Source organism: Glycine max, chromosome 3 (assembly GCF_000004515.6).
Source record: "Glycine max cultivar Williams 82 chromosome 3, Glycine_max_v4.0, whole genome shotgun sequence".
NCBI lineage: Eukaryota > Viridiplantae > Streptophyta > Magnoliopsida > Fabales > Fabaceae > Glycine > Glycine max.
In genome coordinates, this window is record NC_016090.4 from 34,300,426 (window position 1) to 34,318,977 (window position 18,552).

Genomic DNA, 18,552 nt, shown 5'->3' on the forward strand with positions numbered 1-18,552 from the left:
GTTTTGTCTCTAATAAATTTTTATTTTTTTTGTCCACAAATTTGTTTAGATAGAGCATTAAAAATGTTTTAGATAACGTTTGAGAGATAAAAAAAATAAAAAAATTTATAAAGGACTAAAAAGTTAAAATAATATATTATGAACCAAAACAAAAATTTTGTCATATATTAGAGACCAAAAATATATTTAACCTTATTAAAATTTATAAAATTTTCTCGGTCTCACATCTTATTAACTACAAAAATATGTGTGGAAAATAACATTAATAAAAGAAGATTGTTGAAGAAAAGCGTCTCATCAAATAAGTGGTGGAAATATAGTGAGTTTGGTTGCTATTGTTACCTAAAATAATGTAATTTAATTTTAATCTTGTTATAAGTTTACTGTGACTAATAAATAAACAAAAAGATAAGTTGGTTAAATATTTACTTTACTGTGTGTAAGCACAAGAAAACTTAAGAAGAGGATGAAGGTCACTCTTCAAAATTTGTTTGTAGAATAACTTGAGATCTTCAAAATTTGTTTGTAGAATAACTTGAGATGTTAAAACTTGTGCAAAGAGTAGTTTATGAAGAGATCACAACTAGGTCGGAATAGATAATAAATCATGATTAACCTATTCAAAAGAGTCTTGTTTTTAACATATACTAATGTGATCTCCAAAAAAAAAAATTGAATGTGTGGATTGATAGATTCAAAAAATTTGTTAGTGAGGACAATAAATATTTTAAAATATTTCTATATAAGAAAAATATCATAAGTTTTACAAAATACGTAAGACAAAAGAATAATTTAAAATATTTAAATTTCTACATATTATAATTGTCTTTTATGTATTTTCATTAAAAATGCTTTGTGATTGTTTCATTGTCAATATTATAAAAAAATATCTCTCAATATATGTAACTAAACAATCATTCATCTTTTGTCTCAAGTGATTGTACATTTTATTTTTTACAAAATTAATTGCAAATAAAGATCTTAAATGATAAATTTTCTTAATCCATTTATTGTTCTATTTGGGAATTGGGATGATAGTAAATGAATCATTGTACTCTATTGAATGTCTATTAGAGGAATTGGAGTATTATAAATTAGGTTATTATTTTGATTTTTAATAAATTTCAATCAAGAGTAAAATGTATGTTTAAAAGAAAATGTTAGAAAATGCATTACAAAAATTTATTTTATTGAAATAACTTAAATATGTTTTTTTTATTTTTACAAATGAGTAATTTTTGTTTAGTCCCTAATAAAAAAATATGTTTCGGTCCTTAATAATTTTTTTTTTGTCCACAAGTTTGTTTAGATAGAGCATTGAAAATGTTTTAGATAACGCTTGAGAGATAAAAAGTAAATAAAAAATATATAAGGGACTAAAAAGTTAAAAAAAACATTATGAACCAAAACAAAAATTTGATTATATATTGCGACCAAAAATATATTTAACCTTATTAAAATTTATAAAATTTTATATGTGTCACATCTTATTAACTACAAAAATATGTGTGAAAAATAATATTAACAAAAAGGAGATTGTTGAAGAAAAGTGTCTCATAAAAAAAAGTAAAGTGTTACTAACACTTTTTTATTGTATTGATTAAAATTTATGAAAAATTATAAAATGAAAAGAGATATTTATTATTAAATAAGATATAAGATCCATAAGCTTTTGTGACTTTTAATAGTTGAATTATTGATATTTTAAAATTAAATTTGGAAACTTGATAATCAAGGACGGATGGAGAGGGGAGTGAGCATGGACTCTAAACACCCTCCCTCCTTCTTGGAACTTTTCATATATATATATATATATATGTAAAGTTAATTAGTATAAAAATAATTTTATAAATTCTTATTATAATAATGATTAATATAAATTAATATAAAATTAGTTGTGTTTGTTATTTTATTGTAATGATTAAAATGATAATTAGTGTAAAATTATATAAAATTAATTGTTTGTTTGTTATTATAATAATATAAAAATTAGTTTCAACTTTATGTATAATAATAATACTAACTTTTTTAAAAATTACATTTATTAAAATTTAGATATTTAAACAATTATAAAGTAAGAAAAATTTTTCAATCCCTTTTATAATATTTATGGATCCCTCACAGTTGATAATTGATAAATTAATTAGCCAATGCTTGAGGACTTATCATTTGCATTCCACCCGAAACATGAAACAATATGATTTAATAGATTTTTATGTTTAGGAAAAGAAAAAATTAATCATTACTCCTTATAGTAGATTGACAAATGCAGTAAAAAAAACAAAAAAGAATATGCATGTAGGGTCTCTAGTTTAACAATATAACTTGCATAGATGCTACACTAAAAAGACATTGACCAATAGCATTTGAATACTATTTAACTCGAGATCACACACTACCAGTAAGGCTAAAGAGTTTCTCAAGATCTATAAATAAAATTGATCAATTTGTCATTACTTTAAATTTTAGATTTAAAATGTTCTTTCTTCTCAATGTAAATTTTTCCCAATGGTTATTAAATTCTTTCAAGCTTGATCTCGTCAAAGTAATATATTTATAATATATAAAATCAGAATCGTGAAATGTCACGTCATCTAAGATTCTTAGATTGAGATTAATGTAACCTGGCCTCTCATTTATACAATAATGTGTAATCGATGACCTATGTATAGATGAATAAGAATTCTTTGGATTTGAAATAAAAAATAAATTTGCTAACATATATTTGTTTGGTCAAGAGTCCTTCGAATATTTTGATCTTATGGTAATTGTTTTCAATATTTTTAAAATAAAAAATAAACATAGCAAAGAAAGGATAGGTTCATTACCTAAAAAAATTGGTAAATTTCCTATAAGTAATTGAGTGTGAAAGCCAAATGAATGGAAAGATTCATGGGAAGAGATCCTAGATATTTTAAAATGAATAAAAATAGAATCTACTTCCATTAAGGGATTTATTAGATCATCGAAAATAGAAAATCTTGAAAACTATTTGAAACTCGGAAGAATTATGAGAAAGGACCATTGAACAGTTGAAAAAAAACCCAAACCCGCTTAATTAGCACTAATAACGTACATTTTATAATACATTCATTAATATTGGTTGAAATTTATTAAAATATAAATTAGACTAGTCGAAAAGAAGTAAAACTTGTATAATTTTGTAATTCTCTATAAATTTCAAAAAATAATAATAAAAAATCCCATGCCAGTAAATGTCTATTCTATTTCAAGTCAAAACGAAAAGAGTTATAATTAAAATACACTTATTATTGACAAACTTAAGTTGTAAACAAGCATTTTAAACCGTGAATAGAAAATCAACAGTTTTGTAACCATTGGTAGCATTTTCAGTATGTTTGCCAATGCGTATGATGTAAAAGAAGGATGTGAGGAGACAAAAAATAGTAAGAAAAACATGGTTCTTTGTTGGGATATTGAAACCTTATTTTCTTCTAGTATGTGTTAATAACATTGAACACCAAGAATGTTGAATAAGTCATTTATGTACACAATTTTGTGATTTCAAATAAATTTTAACTAATATTAACATGTTAGAAAAAAAATTATTAGAAAGTGTAATGCTAGTATTTTTGTTGGAATAATTATAAATTTTCCTATTATATCCTCTAACTTCCTTGTATTAATTGCATTTTATATTTTCAAGACTTAAAATACATATATTTTTTATTTAATATTTTCTTTATAAGGAAGTAGGAGGATTAGTAGAAGAATATATAGCATTATATTTTCTCTTTTATCAAAACTAACACTATAGTTTGAATTGTAGACAAGATCTACAATTCACACTAAGTTTAAGAAAGAAAATAAAGAACGGGCATTGTTCATCATTTTCATTAATTTAGCTCCTTCATTCATTTATATGTCTTGTATTGATATGTGAACATGTGCAAATTTTGTAACTTGTCATTTGTTTTCTCCTTTTTGAGTAATGAAAGTACCTGAGTTTCCATTGAGCATTTCATTTGTTTCATTCACTTTACAACTTCCATCATAAATCAAGTCACTTGTACCCTTTTTCATGTCACTCCATTCATAAGCAAATAAACATTCTAACCTTAGAATCCACTCTGCCTACAAATATTCCCTTTTAGTACTTGCCTAAATGGATCTGCATCAAAGACAATTGAGACATTGAAGACATTACTATCTAAATCATACAAGTCCTCAAGCTTTCTGTGACTACCACAAGTTATGCAAATCTCTCATGTGTTTCTCTCTTGTATTCAAAAAATCAGAGCGTGAGGTAGATATGTAAATGACTTTACAAGTTCTTGATCATTGACTACTTAGGGCATAAGTTATGCATGAAGAATATTATGCCCCATGAAGAGTAATTTTATGTGTACATAAAGATCAAAACCAACATCAAAATGTTACCTTCAAAGAACCAGCTGGAATTACTGCTTCTCTTCATGAGCATTGGCTCCTCCAGTTTTGGATTTCAATGGATCAGCAGGAACAAAAATATCATATGCACCTTCTTTTTCTCCTGCCTTCTTCATATCATCATCAATGCCATTGTAATCCAATTCCTTCAAAATGGAAGGAACTCGCATACCATCCTTACCATAAATTGTTCCCATTTCCATATCAAATTTATGTTTTGAGGATATAAAACCTTTTTCAAGATCTGAAGTATAGGATTCATCTTGAATATCATCCTCTATTGTAACCCATTCTCTAAAATTGACTAATTTACTTGGGATCTTAGCACAAGAAAGTTCTTTGAAGTTTGTCCATATTCCTTTTGTGAATGGATTTTCCTTCTTATCGTAGCGGTACCGAAAATTCTCATAAGTTGTCTAAAACAAAAGAAAATGTCAAAAAACAGTTAGTCTAATATTAATAATATATAAGTCATGTGGTACTTTACATGATAAGACACACATAGGGGGTCAAATTTAAAGGAGCATTACAATGAATACTAAATATGGAGCCCAACTAATGTTGGAACCAAATATACTCAGAAATTCTCATACAAAAAATCCATCTCTAGCTTCATTTTTCATATCTTCACAACACTTTCCAAGGAAACAGCAAAAACTTATTTGAAGATATGATCCATTTGTTGGAAACTTATAAGATATAGCAGCAAACATAGTTCAAAGAAAATAGTCCCTGCAATATATGGTCTAAATTTACTATTTATAACTAAAAGTTTAATTTATATACATTGTCAGTGTATCAAACATTTAATAGGAATTTATCTTATTATCACATCATATTAGTGAACAGAATGATGTGGTAAAGTAGTCAAATCTTATTAGATGTAATGACAATGTATATAAATCAAACTCTATAACTAACAAACAACTCTAAACGTTCCTTATAATGAATCAAAGATAACCAAAAATCTCACAAACACATACAAAAAGAAACCAACTCATAGATGTTTGAATTGTTAATGTCCATCCATCCATAGCTTATAGAAGCATACAATATATAGAATTAGAAAAAGAAAGAGAATACCTGGTTAGTCGAAATCAAATAAAGATGAAAAACTGTTAGCCCTCCCACAAACCAAATAGCTATGAAGCAATATACAATGAGAGTAACTGATATGATATCGTGTGACATGTTGACCCATAATCTACCTTCTTGTCGAAGAATGTTAACCCAAGAAAATGCGAACACGTATATACACAACAAGGTTGATGATGATATGAATAATATGAAGAATGGGTAGTTACGCTGAAAAAACATGAAGACAAAGAAGAAAGTTAGGTTCTGTTGAAGATACGAGGAATATGAAGTTCACTATCTATTATGTAAATGGGTTACATATAGTAAAATATGTATATAAATTCATCAGTATGTAAAAAGGCCAAGAAGAAAAACAAAAGGACTTTTCTAATCATATGTTAAGGGATACTAGTTTGTCCATAGGCACAAAAGCAATGAGACTAACCTAGCACTCCAACTAAATTGAAAACAAAATGTACACATTGTAATGTCTTTGATGTTTTAATATATTTTTCACAATAAGAAAAATTAGATAAATGCAAACAATTTATAACTGGATAGCATTTTAAAAATCATTTACTTTTAATGAATTCCAATTAAATTCAACAAATAATATAATTAGGATTTAATTTAAATACATTGATAATATAAATCTTTATACACTATTATTACATCAATTATTATATGTAATAAGATTGTTGACTTTTATAATAATTATTTAAAAAAATATATATGCTGATTTAGAATTGGTTGATAGAAATTAAACTCTAATATAATAAAATCATTTTCAACTAAACAATGTTGTAGAGAAGTAAGAAAACTTTTACTTACTGATCCAATACACTGACCGACCCAAGGACAATGATGATCAAACTTCTGAACACAATTATTACAGATGGAACAATGGGAAGCACGTGGTGGACGATACAACAAGCAAGTATCACAAAATTTCACCTTCACTGTGTGGCCATTGACTAGAACATCTTTCACTCTGGGCAGCTTAAGATTAGGGGCCCTATTATTTACCCATTCCATGGATGGTGTGTTTATGTCTAATGGCTCATCTAATTCAGGTGGGTGAGCATTTCTGGGGATAATTCCTGGATCTCTACCAGATGTCATGAAGAGAAAAATAAAATCCTGTGGCAATTAACCAATCAAATGTCATGTTAAAAATACTATCTCCATGCCAAATACTCATTATTGAAAAGAAAACCTTTCAACTTTACCAACCAAAACTGTGAGAATCACTCCTCCAATTAGTACAGGGTTGCTAAAGTGAGGGTCTTCTTCCTTTAGTGATGCTAGCATTCTTATGCAAAATGTTGTTGCAGGACCTCCAATCAGGAATGACGTTAGAAAAAGGGATGATGCATCCTGACCAAAAACTAATCTTCCACCACATAGAAATTTCTAACATGAAGAAAAGGTTTATCAAAAAATAGTTTATTAGAAAGTACACTTAACCTTTATAGTCTAAGGCCCTATAGACGGGTTCTTAAATAAACAATTCAAGGAACTTTAACATAATCAGCGTTCAACACACTTCTACCTACTTCCAAAAAACTTTAACATCTAAAATGGTTTAAGCATTCAAGGAACAAATTTTGGATAATCTTTGCATGTTCATCAACTAATCTCTCAAACACCATAACAAACATATTGCTTTAATCCAAATCTCCTAAAAAAAACCTTTTCTTAATTTCTCTCTCTTAATTAACAAAGTAACCTTGAGGGAATTGCTCCACTCACCCATAAAAACCTAACTCTAAAAAATAAGGACACAAATATATTTTTATTTTGTTTTATTTTATCAAGTAACACCATTTTCATTTCAATCATCATAAGATCTCATTCTCCACCCTTAGCATCAAATATCTCACATAAAACCTGTAAAATCCAATAAACTAAAAAAAACGCAAAAATGGTTAAACAAATATATATTTTTTCATTCTCCTTGACGGTTTATTCTTCCTTGTCAAACATCTATACCAAAACCAATGTTTTGTGAAACCAATATAGCAAAAGTTTTTATTTTGATCGAAGGAAAACATTAAGTGAAACAAATACTAATAAGAGTGTGAAAAATTCAACGAAAAAACAAAAACAAGGGAAAAAAGTGTACATTGTTTCCTTTCCAAGCTTGGTAAAGCCTTTTTTTGACATTGGAAGATTCCACTGAGACGGCCCTAGAAGGGTAGGGAGAGGCCAAGTTGTTGTTATTTTGGAGGTATGAGTTGTTGGTGAACATAATGGCCTATGATAATATTGAGTCTTCGTTGTTGCGGCAATGATCACGTTTGTTGGCAAAAACTCACATGCATGTGTTGCGTTGTATTGAGTTAAGATTTTTGCTTCATGTGTTTTAATTATTGCCCCTCACCGCAAGATCAATTGGCCGTGCTAGGGGAACAACAAGAAGGGAATTGAATTTCCCTTCTTACGTTCCTTCTTTTCTTTCTTACAAACTCATTTTTCACATCCCTCTCCCTCTCTCTCCCTCTCTCTTCTCCCCATGAAACCAGCATTGCTCTAAAGATTTTTCAAATTCCACCGGCCTTTTCGCAGGTACTAACTATTTTAGAAAAGATCATAGCTAAATCCTATATGGTAAGAATTTATTTATTTATGAGAGAGAAAGTGGGAATGACTTGGCCTTCATGTCCCCTTTTTCTTATAACTTACATTCAAAATAGTTACCACTCTTGCATCATTACAAAATCCCCTAGTTGAACATCGTAGTTTTTTTGTTATTCATTTGAGTCCCATATATTGAGTAATCAAATTTTTAGTAATTTTTCTATTAAATAATCAATCAATTATTCATACATTCGCAGTTTCGCACGAGTCGCGTTTGTTTTATGTATGTTCTAAAATAATTTGTATATAATTATTTCCTTACAAATAAATAATAAAACATATTAGATAGAACCAAACAATAGTAAAAACTTACTTATATTTTTAAAAATTAACACTAGAAAATAAAATATAAGTTTAAAAAGTAGTACTCATACATTTCATTAATTACTTTATCTCAAACAATTTATCATTTTATATATTTGCTGTAAAAAAATAATTTAATGTAATGTATTATCTCATTTAAATTTAGATCATAATATTATATAGGTGATAAATCTTATTCCAAATTCAACGGATAATCCGATTTCAAATCTTGTATCACTTGATCAAATGACACTAATCACTAACGTTTGTGTCAATTATTATTGATGTATAACAAATACTAGTAGTTCTCAAGTTTTACAAGACGCTTTTTGTTTACAAAATTATTAATGTTTTACAAAATTAAAATTAAATATTTTTTTTCAACTATACTCTTATTATATTTTCCAGTACTATAATACTTGAGCAATCATGTACTCAAGTTAATAGTTAACCACCCATTAATGAAAATGTCCACTAATATAGTTTCTCAATCGACGGTCAACTACCCAAATAATGATGACTAATGGTAGTTCCAACAACATGATTAAATAGGAGGTATTTTAGTTTATAAATATATCAATTAATATTTGTTTTGGAAACTGCTAAACAACATTCCTTAGAGTATTGAGTAAGAAACTAAAAGAATAAAAACAACTATTGGAGTGCACAAAATTGTATTGTCCATAATTTTTTTTATAATCTCTTATGATCTCCATAATTAAAAAAATTATTTTTTGTTTCTTGATGTTGATAAGGATAATAGTTAACAAGAGTCTTTTTTTTTTTTGCTTAAATATGTTGGAGATTCCCAAAATATATTTGAATTTCGCAACTGATCCTTTTTTACTTTTCGTTGGATCCCTGAAACTTCAAAAGTTTTGTGGGAGATCTCTGTCGTTAGTCTCTGTCCAAAATGTGATGAGGTGTTCATTAGTTGGATACGTCAACAATACACGTGTGGAGTCACGTCAAAGGTATCAATGACATGGCATGCCATTTGGATTTTTTATTTTTATATTTAATTTAATTTAATAAAGTATTTTATTAAAAAAAAATAAAGTTAAAGTGTTTGACTCCCCCACACTCGCAATCAAAAGAAAACCCTAGTTGTGTTTCAAGTCTCTCTCAGAAGTGATGCTAAGTGAACAAAGAAAGGAGATAGATACAAAATTTTCGTCAAGCTCTCGCTCCGCTTCTCAGTCTCTGACAGTCGGAGTTGTTTTTGGTGCGGCAACTTCCCAATGACGTCCATCTTTATCTTCCCCAACTGCCTCTAGTGGTACTTCGCGGCAGGTGTGGCGTTGGCGGAAGGCATGTCCTACACTGTCTCCGTAATGACCTGCTTGTCGTGAAACTCGGGCTTCAGTGGTGTCGGTGATGCCAACTCATGAGGTTTGGAGATAGCGGTGTGCCTATGGAGGAACTCGCGGTAGAGTGCATTGGAGATGGCGAAGACGAAGAAAGGGCTGGTAGTGAAGGTGAAGAGGCTATGGAGGAACTTGGCGGAGAGCGTGAGCATGTAGGGGAAGTGTGTGAGGATCCACGAGAAGAGAAGGAGGGCGAGGCAAAGTTCAAGAATGTGAAGGGCTAAGATCTTAGACCACTTTTGGTGGACCTCAGAGTCTCATGTAGGATTAAAGATCTCTTAAAATATGTCTCATTTTTTCCTTTAGTGATAGATCTCATTTTGGAATCTTAGACAATTTTTTTAGGTCCCACATGGACTCCACTTTTAAATATTTTATTTAATTGTTTTTTAAATTAAATATAATTAATTACTTAATTAATTTTAATGAAACATTGAAGAAAAAAATTATAAATATTAAAAAATAGGAAAATAAGCATAAATTTAATTTTTATTTATGACTAAATGTTAAAGAAATGAAAAATACATAAATTAGATAATAAAAAAATTGAAAAACATTAATGTCAAAGGAAAATTAAATTTCATTATTGTTGTGACCATAACGTTCCCAAATATGTTCCGCCAAATCTGCTTAAAGTCGTTGATGAATTCCTCTTGTATGCATAACACGTCTTGTTTCCAAGTATGTAGCAAAGTCAGGAGGAATACCATGAGATACTTCAACATTTGAAATATCATTTTCTACGTGATCATAATCAACATCGACATTACCATTGAATGTATCTTGTTCATCTTCGACAATCATGCAATGCTATATAATGCATGCCAACATTATATCCTTCATTATATCTAAGTTTTAGGCACACGATGGGCCACATATAATTGCGAATCGAGATTTGAGCACACCAAATGTTCGTTCCACATCCTTTTTTGTTGCTTGACATTTTGCAAAAGGCTTGATGGTCTTTGTGTCAAGTTTCAGACATTTTAGAATTATCTTTGATTAGAATGTCGTAATACTCCTTTTCCAATTCTTTCTCCCTTAAGGCTGCTAGTTTGGCTTTGAGAACATTTATTTCCCTCATTGCTTCCTCCACACCAGTCAGATCCACAGGATTGGTAGATGTTCATACTCTTTTCCCCTTGCTTTTCCTTTTCGTTGTCTTTTGCCCCATTGGACGGATAATTGGAGACGGTGTGCCAGCTTCAACATCTTCGACCAGTGTTTTTGGATTAGATGATGAAGAATATGCCCCAGATGCCGAAGTCTTCATCCTTTTAGAGCAATTTTTAGTAAATTGCTCTAACCATTTCAGTTGATCTTTCAAAAGTCGCCAAGCATGTTCCAAACTAAAATCTGTTCATTCGTCTTCCTTCCAAATGACATGCATTAAGCGTGACATTGTTATCCGTGCAACCACTTTTTTTCAATGATACCACTTGCTTGTAATGACTCTTGAATTTTTGCACACCCAGATTAATTTTTTGTCATCATGATTTCAATTGATTAATTGCTCTTTTGCAGAGTTTACCTCGAAATTTGTTGTAATTTTCCATGACTCTCAACCAAAATGTTTTTTTTTCCTTGACCAAAACCAACAATTGGATCAGTTGGGATGTTGAGCCCTAAACTAATGAGATGTGCATCTTCTTCAACTGCAAAGGAAACTCGAGACTTCCTTTTTGTCGAAGACCCTCTTATTTCGTCAACGATGATCTCATCTAGCCCAATTTGGGTAGAAAATTGTGAACCAACAATCATCATTTGAAACCATCGTAAGACTGTTTGCTATGATTGAAGGAAATGTTTGCGAACTTTGAGAATTAATAGGAGAAGTGGTGTGAGTGTTTGACATAAAATAATTTGATGGTGGTGGTAGTAAAAAAGGAGGGGGATAAAAAGGATGACGATTTTGTGAATTTTTTTATCGAAAGAGACATGCTATAATTTTGTAAAAAATTTATATAACTTTGCCAATCAAATTGATTTGGATCCATTTGAAAAAAAAAATAACTGAGCTTGAATTTGGAAAAAAAATTAACTAAATTTGAATTTGAAAAAAGTATAATTGAACTTGAATTTGAAAAAAAAAATTAACTGAACTTGAATTTGAAAAAAAAAAAAAAGACTGAACTTAGCTTTACAACTGAAAAATGAGAATAGCACTAAATATATAAATTCGTACTGTTGCAACCAATTTATACTATTCCGACTAGTTTTTAACATTCGTCTAATTATTTTTAGAGCACTTCCTCTGTTCAATTTTTTAAACATTACTATGTACACAATAACAACAGTCACTATGTACAATGACCTTCTCCCGCAACATATCCCATTTCCTCTCTCTCTCTGCCTCTCTCCACTTTCTCCACTTCCCAACACGTCCACTTTCTCCTCCTGCCTCTTCTTACTTTCTTATAGTGCTTAAATGAAGAGTTTTGAGAAAGGAATTTAAATTTAATAGACGTCCTCTTCATTTAAACGCTTTTTTCAATATAAAATTCAAAGAATTCTAAAAAGTGATGGAAATTTTATAGATTTTTTTTCAGATAAATTAAATGAATTTTTTTCTGTGAAATAATATGAACAAGGATTTGTTTTTTTTTTTAAAAAAAAAATTAGGGTCAAATGGAGAGACGAAAGGATACCAAACAGATTCCTTCTTCGAACATGACCCTTTAAATTAAATTCAAAATAAAACAAAGAACAGATTTTTTTTTTTCTGTAAAGTATAGATTTCTAAACATTCAAAGGTTCATTTTCTCTAGTTTCATTTCCAACAGAAAAACACAGTAAATTTGCAAACCATCCTGCGAGAGCTATACTAATAAATTTAAGGGTCTTCCTAACAAGCCCTCCCTTAGGAGGGCATATTTAATGTAAAAGATCATATACGATCGTAAAAAAACATTGATAATACAATTTTGCACATCCCTAAAAAAATTTATCCTTTTAGTTTCTTAACCAATGTTTTAACATTTGCTTATACTTAAACTAACGATATTTGTAGGATTAAAACATCCACTGGCCAAGCATATGCAAAAGAATAGAATATCAGGATGACAAACAAAATAGACAATTCTACAGGTCAAGTTTAATTTTATCATGTGGACTTCAAAAATCCCTACTCAAAATCCATACCCAAAAAATAAAAGGGTATCTTCTAACGGCAGAAAAAGAAACAATCTACACAAAATGTGTCTTACAGTTAACTTTTACACCTTAAATTACCCACATTAGCAAAATAGACAACTTGCTCTTTCATGTGCCAATTTACTAGGTTTGCCAAAAAAGAAAAGTTGGTCTGCTATCATCTTTCTACATGGTTCCATCCTGCCGTCTGACTTACATAGCTAGAGCTGAGAAACAAGAAGCAACGGCATAAATCAAATTTTCCTTTCTTTGTGAGCCATCTATGTGAAAACGGAATTATCTAAACAGTTATGCTATTTCTACACCAGAAAGAACTAAATCATAATTTTTTAGCTTAGAAAACAAATACACTGTTAGTCCTTTAACCAATCAATACGTCACATTAAGTAATAATTGATTCAGCTTCAGCATTGCCAAGGTTGGGTCAGCAAAGAATTTCATGTATGCATGTTAATTATAAAAATATTCATGTACCTTAACAACTTTTGCTTTGGGAATAATTAATTCATGACATTGTATAGAGAATGAATAGCCTATGTACATGGAAAGAGGCATATTTAGATCCTATTGAAATTCCCTTTGATCCAAATCAAAAGGGCTCATTCAAAGAAGTGCAAGGAAGCACTTAGTGAGCTGATTCAAGCAACATGGTAGACCATTAAAGCAGTCAAGGTTGAATTTAAATTTAAATTCAAATGATACCAAATTTGATTCAAAATCAAATTCAAATATAAAATTATAAATTCAAATTTGAAATTATGCTAGCAAATTTCAAATAAAATAAAAGGGAAAGGATTTGTATCGCTAACAAATTTAAGTCAAAGTACACTATTTCTATTTTCTATGAAAACCATCCTTTGAAAATATATTATTAACAATTTACAATGCCCCTTCAGATATTTCTCTGTATGTTTTTGCAGGAAAAAAAATATACACCATTTTTTATTTAAAATAATCAAGAGTTATCAGGATCCAGGGATGACAACAATAAAAGTGGGAAAGGTATTTTAATGATGGTAACGGAAGGGAATAGCAATATAATTAATTTACTTCTGTATAAAAGTTAGTTATGCTACAAAAACAGTCACTAATATAAATAAACAACAAAAAAGCACAAGCATAGTTTTCCTTGCAACAGCAAAAAAATTCAAAAATTAACCATATATTTATCGCATAATTACATAGATCTACTAAACATCTGGCCTTTCATTTCAACATTACAATTGGAACCACCATGTACGTTGTCATGTTGATGCATGACAAAATGCAGTGACAAAACAGGCCAAGTAATTAAAAACTATCTTGAGTCATAATTTAATACATCACCAACACCAAAGCTTAATCATTGATCATGAAAAGTATGATAAAGGGAGGGACAAAGTTATATAAGGAATCATTTAGTTTATAAGAAAGTAATTTGGAAAAATGTAGACTAACCTTATCCTTAAGTATATTCATTCAGAGGCCTCCTTCTCCAAAATTCATCACAGACAATTAATTAACAAAAGTAACCTTTGCATTTCACAGATCCACATAAGCATTTCTTTTTCCTCTGACCTACTTTGAGAGGAAGAACAGTCCCATAATCATAAGTCAACTCCATCATAGGAGGGATATGTCTAATTGCATAGAAAGCAATGTGGAGATCTGACTCGTTCTTATTTTCACGTATGACTGGACGCCATAATACATTTGGAGAGCAGCTGTGGTTCATAAACCGAGAAACATTTCCTTCATTTTTTGCTGATATATAAAGGGGGGATGGGATTTTCGGAGCTTCAGTATCACCAGGAAAAACTTCCAGTTGCTGATAAATGCGAGTAGAATCAAAAATGTAATCATCTTCATTGTCACCACCAAGCTCCTCCACTCTAGCACTATCTATGACTTCCCCTGCATACTCACATATGAAAGTTCCTGCACGAATAGAATCCCATGATCTAAGACCCCAACCTTTATTCTTGGTTCTGAAAACCTCCAAACGAAATTTCAAGCCACTTTGAGAAACCCGATTTCGGCAATTAGAAGGACATTGACAAGAAGGGCCACACTCATATATCACAGATTTTAGGTCCGCAAGTAGCAAAGCTGAAGAATATGGAAGATAGCCTCCATTCTTTTGAATGCAAGGGCAGTTAAAATTTTTAGATTGACATCCACCAACACAAGGGCATCCAGTAGAAGATTCCACAGGAGCAGTTGGCCTCAAATTCTTGAGAGTTGGGATGTAAGTGAAATATGCAGGGCCCTTCTCGTTATCAACATCATTCACAAGACAAACAGGTACATTTTCAGCCCCAGAAGTAAGATCAGGCAATATAACCCCAGCTCTTGAAGCAGATTTCTCAGTCCATTGTTGAATGGATTTCCAAATCATATATGCTTGAGGCTGTTCAGGCAACCTGACTAATTTATACTTGAATACATTGAAACCAGATTTTGCTTTCTCCACCCAGGAATTTTGAATCTTGTAAAGGCCATCATAGACGTAAATCTTCCCAGTTGGATGTTGTGGATCCCTCAAACCCCTAATTACTCTCACTTCATTACCTCTATGCGCACTCTTCTCCAACGCAAGATTACCCCTTTCAAGCTTTTGATCACTTGCTCCCTTGTCACGGTTCACCCCACCTTGGCCACTGTAAATCAGCACATCCCCATCATCCACATTATCTTCATACCCTCCAGATGAGACGATACTTACAGCTAAGGGCTCTTCTTCTTGACTGGTTTTGGTACCAATGTAGTCAATTCCAGCCATAGAAGGAGCATGTAAGCCCACTAAGCACAATTCAAATCTGAAAAAGAAAATATCCCCAATCTCAACACCAGGCACACCTCCAATACGTTTCTTGCTGTTGGTCCGAATCCCTTTACTCATCATAAGTGCACCTGCCTTCAAATCAGGCCGTTTTGCTCCAGAGTTAGCTGCCTTATTTGAATCTTCAATTTGTCCAAGCTTTCTTCGCATCACTTCATATGTCATGAGTGTATACGCAACTGAGTCCCTGCTACCTTCTGGTTGATTAAGTACATCAAAAACCATTGGGTTGAGTGATTTGAGAATATCAGCGGCAACTGCATCCGGATCAACATCAACAGAAACAGAACCACCAATATGTCGTGCCTTTGTCTTCTTATTCGACTTGCGCTTTAACCTCCCAGTCCCAGTTCCTTTGTCTGCATCAATTTCTTCTATCTCAACATTACTGTGGCCATCTTCGTCTGTGATCTGTCCACGACTTCTGGCATTCTTTCGTGACGAGCCCACATCTCCATTAGCAGCCCCAGTTGGTGTCCTAAATGAATTAATTGGAACTGCAGTAGATATTGGACCCGCAGCCACGCGTTGACTGGTCGGGGTTTGCGCATTCTGTTCAGAGAGCCTCTGGGATTCTGGGGAGATGAAGAAAGGATAGAAGGGTGCAACCCCTGAAGGGAAAGGGCCAGAAGGAGAAACACACACAAAAGGGGCACCACCTTGTGGAGTTGAAGATGAAGCAGGATTAGATGGTGAAGGGAACACAGGAACAAGAGTTCTTAATGGCTTCACATTTAAAACCCTAGCCTTATCAAAGGATTCAGATGCAGGTTCTGCAGTGCCTTGACCAAAATGGTGTTCCATTGGTACAATTTTAAAGAAGTACAAATACTCTCTCTTCTACAAGCAACCTTGCCCACAGTTTAGTAACCAATAATCTCAGTGTACCGAAAAATAAATGAAATGCTAGATAATATAAATTAAGTACAAAAGATCACACACAAGGGATGAAAGATGCAATCCTTGGAGTCAACCCTGGGAAATACAACACAGTTCCTGAAACAAACATGCAAGAGAATTTGAAGTCAGTAGCCAAGAAAAACGACAAAAAAAAAAAAAATCTATCCAAAATGTTAAAACAAAAGGGAAAAAAACAAAAACAAAAACAAAATTGGATTGCCGAATAGAACCATAAAATTTTCTTACAGCCATCCCCATTTAGATAAAAGAGGAGAAAATTGAAAAATAATCTAAAGAATGGATAACATAAAAGGAAAAAGATAAGAGGGAAAAAAATGGGTTGCTGAATAGAACCATAAAATTTTCTTACAGCCATCTCCATTGAGATAAAAGAGGAGAAAATTAAAAAAATAAAAATCTAAAAGGGGGGGAAATTGGGTTTCTCAATAGAACCATAAAATTTTCTTACAGCCACTCTCATTCAGATAAAAGAGGAGAAATTGAAAAACAAAAATCTAACAACAAAAAAAAATCTAACGACAAAAAAAATGCAAAACAACCACCTTGAAGGGACGAAAAGAACCAGAAAATGGTGAGAGAGATGTAAAAAAATACAATCATTAAATCCTAATTCAGATCAGATCCTAGGGTTTAGAGGCAAGAAAATAAAATCCAGGGTGTGGACTCCAATATTGAATTACAAAAATGGAATCTTTCCCACAAGAAGGTGAAAATTGAAGCAAACCTGAAATGGGTTTTGGAGATTAAACTGAGCTTGAGTCAGAGTCCATGAAACTTCTCCAAAAACCGAAGCTGCTTCTACGTGTTGGAGAGAGAAAGAAAGAGCGAATTTCTGTTTGCTCTGTCTTTATGCGGTTTCAGAATCAGAAATGAGCGTGTGCAAGTGAGGCGCACCATGTGACGCAGTTTCGTAGATCATGATGATGACGTGGCGACATCTGGTTGGACACATTTAAAGAAAGCGAATGGAGAAAACGTGGTTTAATGCAAGGAGGCTTCGAAGGCCCCTTGGGTGAAGCGGAATGGTGAAAGAGAGTGGAGAAATGAACGGTTCAGATTTCGAGGAACTGAAAACGAAATGGAGAATCAGTAGGAAAAAAGAAATGTGAGGAAATAACGTGTGAAAATTAATACTAGTACAACATTAAATATTGCATGCTAGAATGGGAATGGAATGAATAAGATAAAAGGGACATCTGGATAACCCTATTCATAAAATTAACTGAAAAATTAATTAAAAATTAAAAAATTAGTTGAAACTTCAAAGCTATTAATTAAAAATTAAAAAATTAACTTATTAAATTAAAAATATTTAATAAAATTAACTATTAAAATAGTTAAAAAATATAAAATAATAAAAATATAAATATTTATATTTTATTATTTTATATTATATTTTTTCATGTTAAATATTCTATTTTTAATCTTATATTATTTCTTAAAATATTTTTAATTAAATTTAAAATAATATAAGAAAATACACTTAAGTAGAAATTATATTTTTATTATGTTAGTTAGTGTAATAGTTAAAATAAATTATCTAATATATATAAAATTGTTCAAAAAATAATAAATAAAATATAGTGTTGAAATAATAAATTAAATATTATAAGTAATAAAATGGTTAAAATAAATATTGTAACATAAAAAAATAAAAACTATAATAACAAAAAAAATAAACCTATCATCTATCAATATCAATGTCTTGATTTATAATACTAAATTGATAAAATAAATAATATAATCATTAAATTAAGAATGTAATAAAAAAATATCCAAAACATAATGTAAAAACAAAATGAACTAGAGCAAATCTATCAAAGCACACCGGTACTCAACCCTTATGTTTCTTTTTTTACT

The 18,552-nt window shown here is 30.8% G+C and overlaps 2 protein-coding genes across 2 annotated transcripts; both read right to left on the reverse strand.

Moving 5' to 3' along the window:
- Positions 1–3,888: 3,888 nt before the first annotated feature.
- On the reverse strand, positions 3,889–7,960 carry LOC100780235 (probable protein S-acyltransferase 1). Its single transcript, XM_003520418.4, has 6 exons — positions 7,613–7,960; positions 6,721–6,900; positions 6,319–6,627; positions 5,494–5,715; positions 4,402–4,826; positions 3,889–4,132 (listed from the first exon to the last, which is right to left on the reverse strand). The coding sequence occupies exons 1-5, from the start codon at positions 7,736–7,738 to the stop codon at positions 4,422–4,424; spliced, it is 1,242 nt and encodes a 413-aa protein (XP_003520466.1). The 5' UTR covers positions 7,739–7,960; the 3' UTR covers positions 3,889–4,132; positions 4,402–4,421.
- Positions 7,961–12,879: 4,919 nt separating this feature from the next.
- Positions 12,880–17,631, reverse strand: LOC100805932 (histone-lysine N-methyltransferase, H3 lysine-9 specific SUVH1). Its single transcript, XM_014773713.3, has 4 exons — positions 17,417–17,631; positions 16,714–16,767; positions 14,388–16,622; positions 12,880–13,156 (listed from the first exon to the last, which is right to left on the reverse strand). The coding sequence occupies exon 3, from the start codon at positions 16,573–16,575 to the stop codon at positions 14,449–14,451; it is 2,127 nt and encodes a 708-aa protein (XP_014629199.1). The 5' UTR covers positions 16,576–16,622; positions 16,714–16,767; positions 17,417–17,631; the 3' UTR covers positions 12,880–13,156; positions 14,388–14,448.
- Between the last annotated feature and the right edge of the window lie 921 nt (positions 17,632–18,552).